At 38.7% G+C, this 12,666-nt stretch overlaps 1 protein-coding gene across 5 annotated transcripts in view; it reads left to right on the top strand.

Moving 5' to 3' along the window:
* PHTF1 (putative homeodomain transcription factor 1) overlaps positions 1 to 12,666 on the top strand; it is a 383,975-nt gene that overhangs the window by 279,561 nt on the left and 91,748 nt on the right. For all 5 annotated transcript variants that reach the window (XM_053706659.1, XM_053706661.1, XM_053706660.1 and 2 more), the window contains exons 11-12: positions 10,925 to 11,146; positions 11,744 to 11,872. In XM_053706659.1, coding sequence (XP_053562634.1) covers positions 10,925 to 11,146; positions 11,744 to 11,872 — 351 coding nt within the window. The remainder of the gene's footprint in view (positions 1 to 10,924; positions 11,147 to 11,743; positions 11,873 to 12,666) is intronic.

Raw genomic sequence — 12,666 nt, 5'->3', positions numbered from 1 at the left:
CATAAGCGTTTGGCGGACGTGCCAAATGTGCAATTTTTTTTGTCAGGCCTTGGTCAGTATCAGGCCTGTGCTTTTAAATCTGTTGTTCCTCCTGGGATTCTTAAAGTGAATGTAAATTTTGATGTTTAAGTGCCCGGTTTTTAAAACTTTGATTAAAAACAGGGGCACTTTAATTCATCAAAATTTACATTTCATTCCTGTTGTGACAAAAAACTTACCTTTTAATCTTCACAGCAGCTACAGCTTTCTCCGGTCTCACAAGCCATTTCTGATGTCAGAAATGATTGATAGGTCATCCTCCAATCACAGATTCCCCCCCGGGGGATTCAGTGTCTGATTCACTGCTGTGATTGGAGGAAGCCAGATACCTCATTTTAGACCCAGGAAGAGGCTTTGAAACAGGTGGAGGAAGCTGGAGCTGCTGTGAAGATTAAAAGGTAAGTTTTTTTTCACAACAGGAGTGAAATTCAAATATTGATGAATTAAAGTGCCCCTGTTTTTAATCAAAGTTTTAAAAACCGGGCACTTTAGCATCAAAATTTACATTCACTTTAACTTTGTTCTTAAAGTTTTGCAGCGAGCTCAGTTGAGCCATTGCTTTCCATAGATAGGTTTTCTTATTGCTTTCTCTTCTGCTCAGAGAGTGTCGGAACTCTCAGGTTTGCAGTGTGATTCGCCTTATCTTATCATTTTCATGCTGATGAGGCGGTTCTTCGTACTATATTTCCTAAAGTGGTTTCGGACAGAAATTTTAATCAGGAAATTATTGTTCCTTCTCTTTGTCTTAGTTCTTCTTTTCTGAAGAACGTTTGTTACAAAACTTGGAGGCTGTGCCTGCATTCAAGTTTTATTTTCAGGGAGATGTGGTGTAGTGGTTAGCTCCACTGCTCCTGAATCTGGAGGTTGTGGGTTTGAACCCAGGTTAAGCTCCGGCTTTCTCATCCGTTTTTTTTTTTTTTTGCTAGTCTTCTGCCCTGTTTGTTTGTTACTTTGGGAAACGTAAGGTCAGAAAGCTTCTGCTACTTTTCTCCTTCTTTCTGGTTGAGAAGTATAATTGGTTTGCTTATGAGACTGCTGGGCACCAGTCTCCTGAGAGAATTACATCTCTTTCCACTAGGGCTGTCTTTTTTTCTTGGGTCTTCAAAAAAGAAGCTTCTTTGGTACGGTTTTGCAAGGCTGCAAATTGGTCTTCTCTGCATACCCTGTCCAAATTTTACAAATTGGATCCTTTTGCCTTGGCTGAGGTTATTTGGGGAGAAAGGTTATTCAAGCAGTGGTGCCTTCTGTTTAGGTTACCTGTCTTGTCCCTCCCTAATCATCAGTGTCCTCTAGCTTGCTCATTGATTCCCATTAGTAATTGATGATTCTGTAGAGTCACCGTGTCTTAAGAAAGAAAACAAAATGTATGCTTACCTGATACAAAATTTTATTTCTAGACACGGTGAGTCCATGGCCCTGTTTTTCAGACAGTTTTTTTTATATAAATCTCAGGCACCTCTGCACCTTGTGTTATTTCCTTTCTCTCCTTCTCCTTCGGTCGAATGACTGGGGGTTGTGGGAAGGGAAGTGATACTTAACAGCTTTGCTGTGGTGCTCTTTGTCTCCTCCTGCTGGCCAGGAGTGATATTCCCAACAGTAATTGATGATTCCGTGGACTCACCGTGTCTAGAAATAAATACATTTATCAGGTAAGCATAAATTTTGTTTTCGTTCTTTCTTTTGTTCTCTTGTTCTCTCTTTCTCTCGTTTTCTGTTTTATTCTGTTTTTCTTTCTCTCTCTGTATTTCTTTCCCTCTCTGTATTTCTTTCCCTCTCTCTCTCTTTCTTTGACTCTCTCCCTCTCTCTCTTTCTTTCTTTCTTTCTTTATTTCCTTTTTCTTTTGTTCTTTTGTTCTTTCTCTCTATTTCTTTCTTTCTTTCTCTCTCTCTCTCTCTTTCAAGTACCCCTTTTTTAAGCATGCTGAGTAGAATCAAATTGCTTAAAAAAATAAGTTAAAACGTGCTTAGAAGCAGTTTGTTTAAAGAGATTTGTGGGAGTTGTGGTCCCAGATATTGGTCTGTATCCTGCTGTAGGCTTGGAGCAGTGAGTATCTCCAGTTGTTTCCTTTACTATACATCATTATAATTATGCTTAAAGGGCCATAATACCCAAATGTTGAAACACTTGAAAGTGATGCAGCATAGCTGTAAAAAGCTGACTAGAAAATATCACCTGAGCATCTCTATGTAAAAAAGAAATATATTTTACCTCAAAAGTTCCTCAGTAGCACATCCCATTGTAAAGGATTTCTAAGCAGCAAATCAGTATGTCTGTCCCGGAACAGCGGAAGGAGCGAGCTTTCGTGCATACTCATCTTATTTCCCTATTCAGTGTAAGGAACTTTACAATGAAATCTCATGAGAGTTAAGTGAAATCTCATGAGATCACAGTAAAAGAGTTTGTGGGCTGCAGCTGAATTATAACTTTTTACACAGAACTTACTCTGCTGAGCTGAGGAAATTGTGAGGTAAAATATTTTCCTTTTTTAAATAGAGATGCTTAGGTAATATTTTCCTGTCAGCATTTTACAGAGAGAAGCACTCAACCTGGGAACAAACAATAGCATAATAGCTTGCTCTATGGCTAGTTACCACCCAAGAAGCAGCCTCTTTTTGCTCAACATGTGCCTTTTACAGAGAAGAACTTTCCTGTAGCATATCAGCCTGATCCTGACTTAATAGTACAGTCCAGCCACGAAATACCAGGCAATCCCTTTCTGAACGAGAGAAACGGCAAAACCCCAGACGTACATTTCAGCCTAGTGTGGGCCTCGTCAGTAAGGTGCAGCCATATCCCTCTAGGCACACTAAGCAACGGGTCCACGTCTGGATTCCTGCATCACGCTTAGGGAGACTTCCCTAAGAGCCATAATTTCCATAACTTAACTTAACTTGAAATCCAGACGTGTACCCGTTGCTCAGTGTGCCTAGAGGGATATGGCTGCACCTCACTGATGAGGCCCACAATAGGCCGAAACGTACTTCTGGGGTTTTGTCGTTTCTCTCGTTCAGAGAGGGATTGCCTGGTATTTCGGTGCTGGACTGTACTGTTAAATCAGGATTAGACTGATATGCTACAGGAAAGTTCTTATCTGTGAAAGGCAGATGTTGAGCATAAAGAGGCTGCTTTTTGGGTGGTAACTAGCCATAGAACAAGCTATTATGCTATTGTTTGTTCCCAGGTTGAGCGCTTCTCTCTTTTTATTTATGCAAATTATGACTATTAGGGAAGTCTCTGTAAGCGTGATGCAGGAATCCAGACGTGGACCCCTTGCTCAGTGTGCCTAGAGGGATATGGCTGCACCTCACTGACGAGGCCCACACTGGGCCGAAAAGTACGTCTGGGGTTTTGCCGTTTCTCTCAGTCAGAGAGGGATTGCCTGGTATTTCGGGGCTGGGCTGGGCTGTACTGTTAAGTCAGGTTCAGACTGATATGCTACATAAAAGTTCTTCTCTGTGAAAGGCACATGTTGAGCAAAAGGAGGCTGCTTCTTGGGTGGTAACTAGCCATAGAACAAGCTATTATGCTATTGTTCATTCCCAGGTTGAGCGCTTCTCTCTTTTTATTTATGATCATTATAATTATATCCAGAATATGTAAATGCCATAATTTAGGTTCCTAACAAAACATTAACGCCTAGATTTAGAGTTTTGTCGGTAACGACCCGCGTAGCTAACGCTGGCTTTTTTCTGGCCGCACCTTTTAAATACCTCTGGTATTGAGAGTCCACAGAATGTCTGCATTAGGCTCCAAAAAGGGAGCGTACAGGCATATTTAACGCCACTGCAACTCTCGATACCAGAGTTGCTTACGGACGCGGCCAGCCTCAAAAACGTGCTCGTGCACGATTCCCCCATAGGAAACAATGGGGCTGTTTGAGCTGAAAAAAAACCTAACACCTGCAAAAAACCTGCGTTCAGCTCCTAACGCAGCCCCATTGTTGTCTATGGGGAAACACTTCCTACGTCTGCACCTAACACCCTAACATGTACCCCGAGTCTAAACACCCCTAACCTTACACTTATTAACCCCTATTCTGCCGCCCCCGCTATCACTGACCCCTGCATATTATTTTTAACCCCTAATCTGCCGCTCCGTAAACCGCCGCTACTTACATTATCCCTATGTACCCCTAATCTGCTGCCCCTAACACCGCCGACCCCTATATTATATTTATTAACCCCTAATCTGCCGCCCCCAACGTCGCCGCCGCCACCTACCTACAATTATTAACCCCTAATCTGCCGAGCGGACCGCACCGCTACTATAATAGTTATTAACCCCTAATCCGCCTCACTAACCCTATAATAAATAGTATTAACCCCTAATCTGCCCTCCCTAACATCGCCGACACCTAACTTCAAACATTAACCCCTAATCTGCCGACCGGAACTCACCGCTACTATAATAAATGTATTAACCCCTAAAGCTAAGTCTAACCCTAACACTAACACCCCCCTAAGTTAAATATAATTTTATTCTAACGAAATAAATTAACTCTTATTAAATAACTTATTCCTATTTAAAGCTAAATACTTACCTGTAAAATAAACCCTAATATAGCTACAATATAACGAATAATTATATTGTAGCTATTTTAGGATTAATATTTATTTTACAGGCAACTTTGTAATTATTTTAACCAGGTACAATAGCTATTAAATAGTTAAGAACTATTTAATAGTTACCTAGTTAAAATAATAACAAAATTACCTGTAAAATAAATCCTAACCTAAGTTACAATTAAATTTAACACTATACTATCATTAAATTAAGTAAATAAAATACCTACAATTATCTACAATTAAACCTAACACTACACTATCAATAAATAAATTAAATACAATTCCTACAAATAACTGCAATTAAATAAACTAACTAAAGTAAAAAAAATAAAAAAGAACTAAGTTACAAAAAATAAAAAAATATTTACAAACATTAGAAAAAATTACAACAATTTTAAACTAATTACACCTACTCTAAGCCCCCTAATAAAATAACAAAGACCCCCAAAATAAAAAAAATGCCCCACCCTATTCTAAATTACAAAAGTTCAAAGCTCTTTTACCTTACCAGCCCTGAACAGGGCCCTTTGCGGGGCATGCCCCAAGAAATACAGCTCTTTTGCCTGTAAAAAAACACATACAATACCCCCCCCAACATTACAACCCACCACCCACATACCCCTAATCTAACCCAAACCCCCCTTAAATAAACCTAACACTAAGCCCCTGAAGATCTTCCTACCTTATCTTCACCTCACCGGGTATCACCGATCGGTCCTGGCTCCAAAATCTTCATCCAACCCAAGCGGGGGCTGGCGATCCATCATCCGGCGGCTGAAGAGGTCCAGAAGAGGCTCCAAAGTCTTTATCCTATCCGGGAAGAAGAGGCGATCCGGACTGGCAACCATCTTGATCCAAGCGGCATCTTCTATCTTCATCCGATGACGACCGGCTCCATCTTGAAGACCTCCAGCGCGGATCCGTCCTCTTCTTCCGACGAATGACGGTTCCTTTAAGGGACGTCATCCAAGATGGCGTCCCTCGAATTCCGATTGGCTGATAGGATTCTATCAGCCAATCGGAATTAAGGTAGGAAAATTCTGATTGGCTGATGGAATCAGCCAATCAGAATCAAGTTCAATCCGATTGGCTGATCCGATCAGCCAATCAGATTGAGCTCACAGTCTATTGGCTGTTCCGATCAGCCAATAGAATGCAAGCTCAATCTGATTGGCTGATCGGATCGGCCAATCGGATTGAACTTGATTCTGATTGGCTGATTCCATCAGCCAATCAGAATTTTCCTACCTTAATTCCGATTGGCTGATAGAATCCTATCAGCCAATCGGAATTCGAGGGACGCCATCTTGGATGACGTCCCTTAAAGGAACCGTCATTCGTCGGGAAGTCGTCGGAAGAAGAGGACGGATCCGCGCTGGAGGTCTTCAAGATGGAGCCGGTCGTCATCGGATGAAGATAGAAGATGCCGCTTGGATCAAGATGGTTGCCGGTCCGGATCGCCTCTTCTTCCCGGATAGGATGAAGACTTTGGAGCCTCTTCTGGACCTCTTCAGCCGCCGGATGATGGATCGCCAGCCCCCGCTTGGGTTGGATGAAGATTTTGGAGCAGGACCGATCGGTGATACCCGGTGAGGTGAAGATAAGGTAGGAAGATCTTCAGGGGCTTAGTGTTAGGTTTATTTAAGGGGGGTTTGGGTTAGATTAGGGGTTTGTGGGTGGTGGGTTGTAATGTTGGGGGGGGGTATTGTATGTGTTTTTTTTACAGGCAAAAGAGCTGAATTTCTTGGGGCATGCCCCGCAAAGGGCCCTGTTCAGGGCTGGTAAGGTAAAAGAGCTTTGAACTTTTGTAATTTAGAATGGGGTAGGGCATTTTTTTATTTTGGGGGTCTTTGTTATTTTATTAGGGGGCTTAGAGTAGGTGTAATTAGTTTAAAATTGTTGTAATATTTTCTAATGTTTGTAAATATTTTTTTATTTTTTGTAACTTAGTTCTTTTTTATTTTTTGTACTTTAGTTAGTTTATTTAATTGTAGTTATTTGTAGGAATTTTATTTAATTTATTTATTGATAGTGTAGTGTTAGGTTTAATTGTAGATAATTGTAGGTATTTTATTTAATTAATTTAATGATAGTATAGTGTTAGGTTTAATTGTAACTTAGGTTAGGATTTATTTTACAGGTAATTTTGTTATTATTTTAACTAGGTAACTATTAAATAGTTCTTAACTATTTAATAGCTATTGTACCTGGTTAAAATAATTACAAAGTTGCCTGTAAAATAAATATTAATCCTAAAATAGCTACAATGTAATTATTCGTTATATTGTAGCTATATTAAGGTTTATTTTACAGGTAAGTATTTAGCTTTAAATAGGAATAAGTTATTTAATAAGAGTTAATTTATTTCGTTAGAATAAAATTATATTTAATTTAGGGGGGTGTTAGTGTTAGGGTTAGACTTAGCTTTAGGGGTTAATACATTTATTATAGTAGCGGTGAGTTCCGGTCGGCAGATTAGGGGTTAATGTTTGAAGTTAGGTGTCGGCGATGTTAGGGAGGGCAGATTAGGGGTTAATACTATTTATTATAGGGTTAGTGAGGCGGATTAGGGGTTAATAACTTTATTATAGTAGCGGTGCGGTCCGCTCCGCAGATTAGGGGTTAATAAGTGTAGGCAGGTGGAGGCGACGTTGTGGGGGGCAGATTAGGGGTTAATAAATATAATATAGGGGTCGGCGGTGTTAGGGGCAGCAGATTAGGGGTACATAAGGATAACGTAGGTGGCGGCGCTTTGCGGTCGGCAGATTAGGGGTTAATTATTGTAGGTAGCTGGCGGCGACGTTGTGGGGGGCAGATTAGAGGTTAATAAATATAATATAGGGGTCGGCGGTGTTAGGGGCAGCAGATTAGGGGTACATAAGTATAACGTAGGTGGCGGTCGGCAGATTAGGGGTTACAAAAAATTTAATCGAGTGGTGGCGATGTGGGGGGACCTCAGTTTAGGGGTACATAGGTAGTTTATGGGTGTTAGTGTACTTTAGAGCACAGTAGTTAAGAGTTTTATAAACCGGCGTTAGCCCAAAAAGCTCTTAACTACTGACTTTTTTCTGCGGCTGGAGTTATGTCGTTAGATTTCTAACGCTCACTTCAGACACGACTCTAAATACCGGAGTTAGGAAGATCCCATTGAAAAGATAGGATACGCAATTGACGTAAGGGGATCTGCGGTATGGAAAAGTCGCGGCTGAAAAGTGAGCGTTAGACCCTTTTTTGACTGACTCCAAATACCGGCGGTAGCCTAAAACCAGCGTTAGGAGCCTCTAACGCTGGTTTTCACGGCTACCGCCAAACTCTAAATCTAGGCCTAAATATCTTATTCTAAATATAAGATTACCAAAATATATACATATTAATGCCATGTTATAATTTAAGCTTCTAATAAAATGTTAAAAAGCTGTACAGCTAAGTACAGGATTACCCATAATTTAAGTTTTCAATAAAATATTACAAAAGTTAATGAATTCTAGGGGATGGGGGGAATTAAAGGGACATGAAACCAACATGTTTTTCTTTATTGATTCAGGCATCGCATTTAATTTTTAATAACTTTCCAATTTACTTCATTATCAATGTTGCTTCATTCTCTTGGTATCCTTTATTGAAGGAGCTGCAATGCACTACTGGGAGCTAGCTGAACACATATATGTGTAGCCACCAATCAGCAGCGAGTTCCCACCTCCTGAGCCTACCGAGGTTGTTTAAAATTCTTTGCTCTATTTGAATAATGTTTTTTTTTCCCCCCTAGAATTAAATGTGTATAAAAACAGTAATGCACCAACACGACTGGTGCGTCTGTAGAGAACTAAACACAGTCGTCTGACAAACAACAATTCAGTTTGGGGTTCACAATTATATCACTTGAGAAGTATTAGAGAAAGTTAAAGAATCACTTAAATAGACAGTAAAGTCAAAATTAAACTTTCATGGTTTGGATAGAGACAACTTTACAATTTACTTCTGTTATAAAATGTGCTTTGTTCTCTTGGTATCTTTTATTAAAGAGTAAAACTAGGTAGGCTCTTCAGAGCTCAGGAGTGTGCATGTGTCTGTAGTACTCTATGGCAACAGTGTTTTGCAACATTGTATAACAAATCTACAAATAATGTTGCAAAAACACTGCTGCCATAGAGTACTAAATACACGTGCACACTCCTGAGCTCTGATGAGCCTACCTAGTTTTACTGTTCAATAAAAGATACCAGGGGAACGAAGAAAATTTGATAGCAGAAGTAAATTGGAAACTTGTTTAAAATTGTATGCTCAATTTGAATCATGAAAGTTTAATTTTGACTTAAAGGGACACTGAACCCATTTTTTTTCTTTCGTGATTCAGATAAAGCATGCAATTGTAAGCAACTTTCTAATTTACTCCTATTATCAATTTTTCTTTGTTTTCTTGCTATCTTTATTTGAAAAAGAAGGCATCTAAGCTTCTTTTTTTTGGTTCAGGCAGAACATACAGTGATGTGAGATGTCATCGCAGAAAATGCAGCATGTCTGCAGAAAGAACAGGGACACCTGCAGGAACTTTTAGCACTTTAACTTTGTAGTGCTGCTCCACATTAGACAGTTCTCTTTAAACAGAGCTGTGCTCTGGGTGCACTGTGTATTTTTTCCTTATCATAGTGCACCCAGAGCAAACTGCTGTTTGATGTGAACAGTCTAATATGCAGTAGCACTACAAAGCAGCAGTGCATTTATAGTTGACTGTCCATATGAGCATTGAATCTTTTTTATTACTACATTTCTATGTTAGACCAAGAGAAAAGGAAACAAATTTATTCAAGAGACACTTTACAATTTCTTTTTTTTGTATGCAGCCAATTTGCAATGCAATTTTCAACTACTGAATTATATCATAAATTGTTAAAAAAAAAAAAAAAAAAAGGCTTTATTCTTCAGTTAACCAATACATTGCAATTGAACTGGTGCCTTAGTGTAACTGCCTAACTTAAATTTAAAATTGTATTTAAAAATGATCTGCAGACAAATTTTCACTAAAAAAAATCTCATCGCAGAAAGTGAAGAAAAGTTCTGCCTCTGGGGTTCAGTCATCTGAACAGCACTTTTTTATTGGTGGATGAATTTATCCACCAATCAGCAAGAACAATCCAGGTTGTTCACCAAAAATGGGCCGGCATCTAAACTTACATTCTTTCATTTCAAATAAAGATACCAAGAGAATGAAGACAATTTGATATTAGGAGTCAATTAGAAAGTTGCTTAAAATGTCATGCTCTATCTGAATCACAAAAGAAAAATGTTGGGTTCGGTGTCCCTTTAATTGTGCATAGTGCTTTTTGATGAGATTGACTAGATCAATCAACCTGTTAGTTCAATCAGTGGATGGACTCGAGGGAAATAATGTGTGTTATAATGATGTTGATTCACTAACACTTTATCTATGCTCACATTCAGTCAACTGTATGGCTTAGTTGTGACATAATTGTGAGTGTGGCAAAGAATCCAGCACTTCTAGATGAGGAAATGTGTTAGCATAATCGTGTAAGAAATGCACAATCACTTTAGCTTACAGTAGAGAGCATGCGGGTGGCGGCATTAGCAATAAGTGCACTGAGGGATATTTCCAAGTGATGGTATTGTATAAAAGCAGCTCATATCCTTTCCCCATTATTATTTTTCTACATTTCTCTTAGTCTCATGCACACCCTTCAATAACCTATGTTCCTCCTTATTTTCTTTTTTAATTTATAAAAACTAAACAAATGAGCCGTATTGCTCTGAAAGTGCTGATCTCTATAGTCCCGCCCTAACAGTATACTGCTAAAGGCTGTGTGTGCTGACATTAAAGGGATATTGAAGTCAGTTTTTTTATACTCGTGCATAACAAATTATTCACTGCCTTTCAAAAGATCTGCAGATAAAATGAATGTATTAAAACTGTCATTTTGTTAAAAACATGTACATGACGATACTGATACAGACAAACCACCCTATTGCATTATAAAGAGAAAACTCTCTACACCTATAGAGAAGTATGACCACAAGTGTATTATCAGTGGTTTTTTGTACAGGAGAACCTGTAAATAATATGTGCATGAGAAAGGTGCATTAGTAAAAGGGGCTTCCCTCTGTGTTGTCAGACTCAAGCTATGTTATAGCTTAATAATTCTAGATAACTATTTACATGCTGTTTGGGGGTTTATTGTCTTGTTTGTGCATAAATCGGTAATCACGATCTGATCTTGGTTTTCATTATGTCAGAGTATAAGTGATGAATACTAGAGGCATTAGTCATTATGTATTTGGTTTGTAACAATGTACCATGTTTTTACAGGGCTCTAGATCTGGGGTAAGCTGCAGCTCTCGTAGTTACAGTGTCTCATATCGGGACTCGGAAAGCACAAGACAAGACTCAGAGACAGAGGATAGGCTGATGGATGACCTGCTGCATGGACCACAATGTCGGTCATCCTGTGAGAGTGACACTGATGATGACCTATCACAGAGCTGCTCTGCAGAAATTAGGAGAGCACCAATAAAAGACGTATTTCAGCTGGTAAAGGACCAATAGCTTTCCTTCTTTCAGCACTGAACTATTGCTATGCATATTCCAGTTTTCATTGTCACTTTTTTCCTTTTTCGTTTACACATAACTGTTTATTTAGACCTCAATCATTATTAGCTCAAATGTTTACTGAAGAATTGTTTTGATGACTTAAAGGGACATTAAACCCAAATATTTTCTTTCATGATTTAGAAAGAGCATGCAATTTTAAACAACTTTCTAATTTACTTCTATTGCCTAATTTGCTTCATTCTCTTGATATCCTTTGCTGAAAAGCATATCTAGATAGGCTCAGAAGCTGCTGATTGGTGGCTGCACATAGATGCCTCGTGTGATTGGCTCATCCATGTGCATTGCTATTTCATAAACAAAGGATATCTAAAGAAAGAAGCAAATTAGGTAATAGAAGTAAATTGGAATGTTGTTTAAAATTGTATTGTCTATCTGAATAATGAAATAAAAATGTTGGGTTTAATGTCCCTTTAACAAGTCAGTATATAGAGTATTCATTATTAGGAATTGGTCGGGGTTAAAGGGCAGTTTATGATTATTGGATGAGATTCCTGAATCTGTTTGTTTGATCTGTAGAATCATTTATTTTGGCTGCAAGGCACAAGCCCCACATCAGAGCGCGTTAGCGCTATCATTTGGGAGAGGGATGAGTGTAAGAAGGCCGATATGTCTGTACTTGATATTAGTGGGATCATCATGAAACAGGTGAGTAAAAAAGTCTCATGTCTGTTCAATTTCTAGATTAGACTCACTCTTTTTGTAACTTATAGAATGGTCAAAATAGAAATGTGTGTGAATGCATTTCAGTATTAAATAGAAGCATTTTTACAATATACTTCCATTAGTAACATGCTTCTAGTAAAAGTTCTTACTATTTTAGCAGCATACGCACATATGTTACATATAACTAGAGCATCAGGATTCAAACACCATGCCTGCTCAGAACGTTGGCTGTGGTGTGTATTACTTCAGTATCATACAAGCCACTGCTAACTCTCTGAGAAGGTGTGGTGTATGAGGGCTGGTGTTGGTGGTACTCGCAGCATATGTGTGTATGCTGCCGAAAAAACAGTAATAACGTTTACTAGAAGCAACAATGCTTCTATTTAAAATTTAAAGGTGCCCATACACATTTCAAATTTAAACTATCCCTTTAATAATTCAAATTCATGTGTTAGCTCCTTTTAAATGAATGGCTGAATAGATCATGTGGTTTACCAACTTTAGCTTAAGTGTATATTAATCTGCTAATAAGTTAAAGGCACATGAAACCCACATTTTGTCTTTCATTATTCAGATTGAGAATACAATTTTACTCTGTCAGTTCTGGGCATGAGCACATCTGACTCCCTGTTATCTAATATGTTCACTAGCCTAGAATTTTTTGACATCAGGCTAAGATAAAACTTCCTGCAAAGGTCTCCTCCTCCTTGTAGGGCTGTGACAGGAAGTAAAATACACTGCACAAATGTAGTGTAAAAATATAAATAAAAGGTAAA

The sequence above is a fragment of the Bombina bombina genome, chromosome 3, assembly GCF_027579735.1.
Source record: "Bombina bombina isolate aBomBom1 chromosome 3, aBomBom1.pri, whole genome shotgun sequence".
In the NCBI taxonomy this organism is placed as follows: Eukaryota; Metazoa; Chordata; class Amphibia; order Anura; family Bombinatoridae; genus Bombina; species Bombina bombina.
This window is presented reverse-complemented; position numbering and strand designations above follow the sequence as displayed.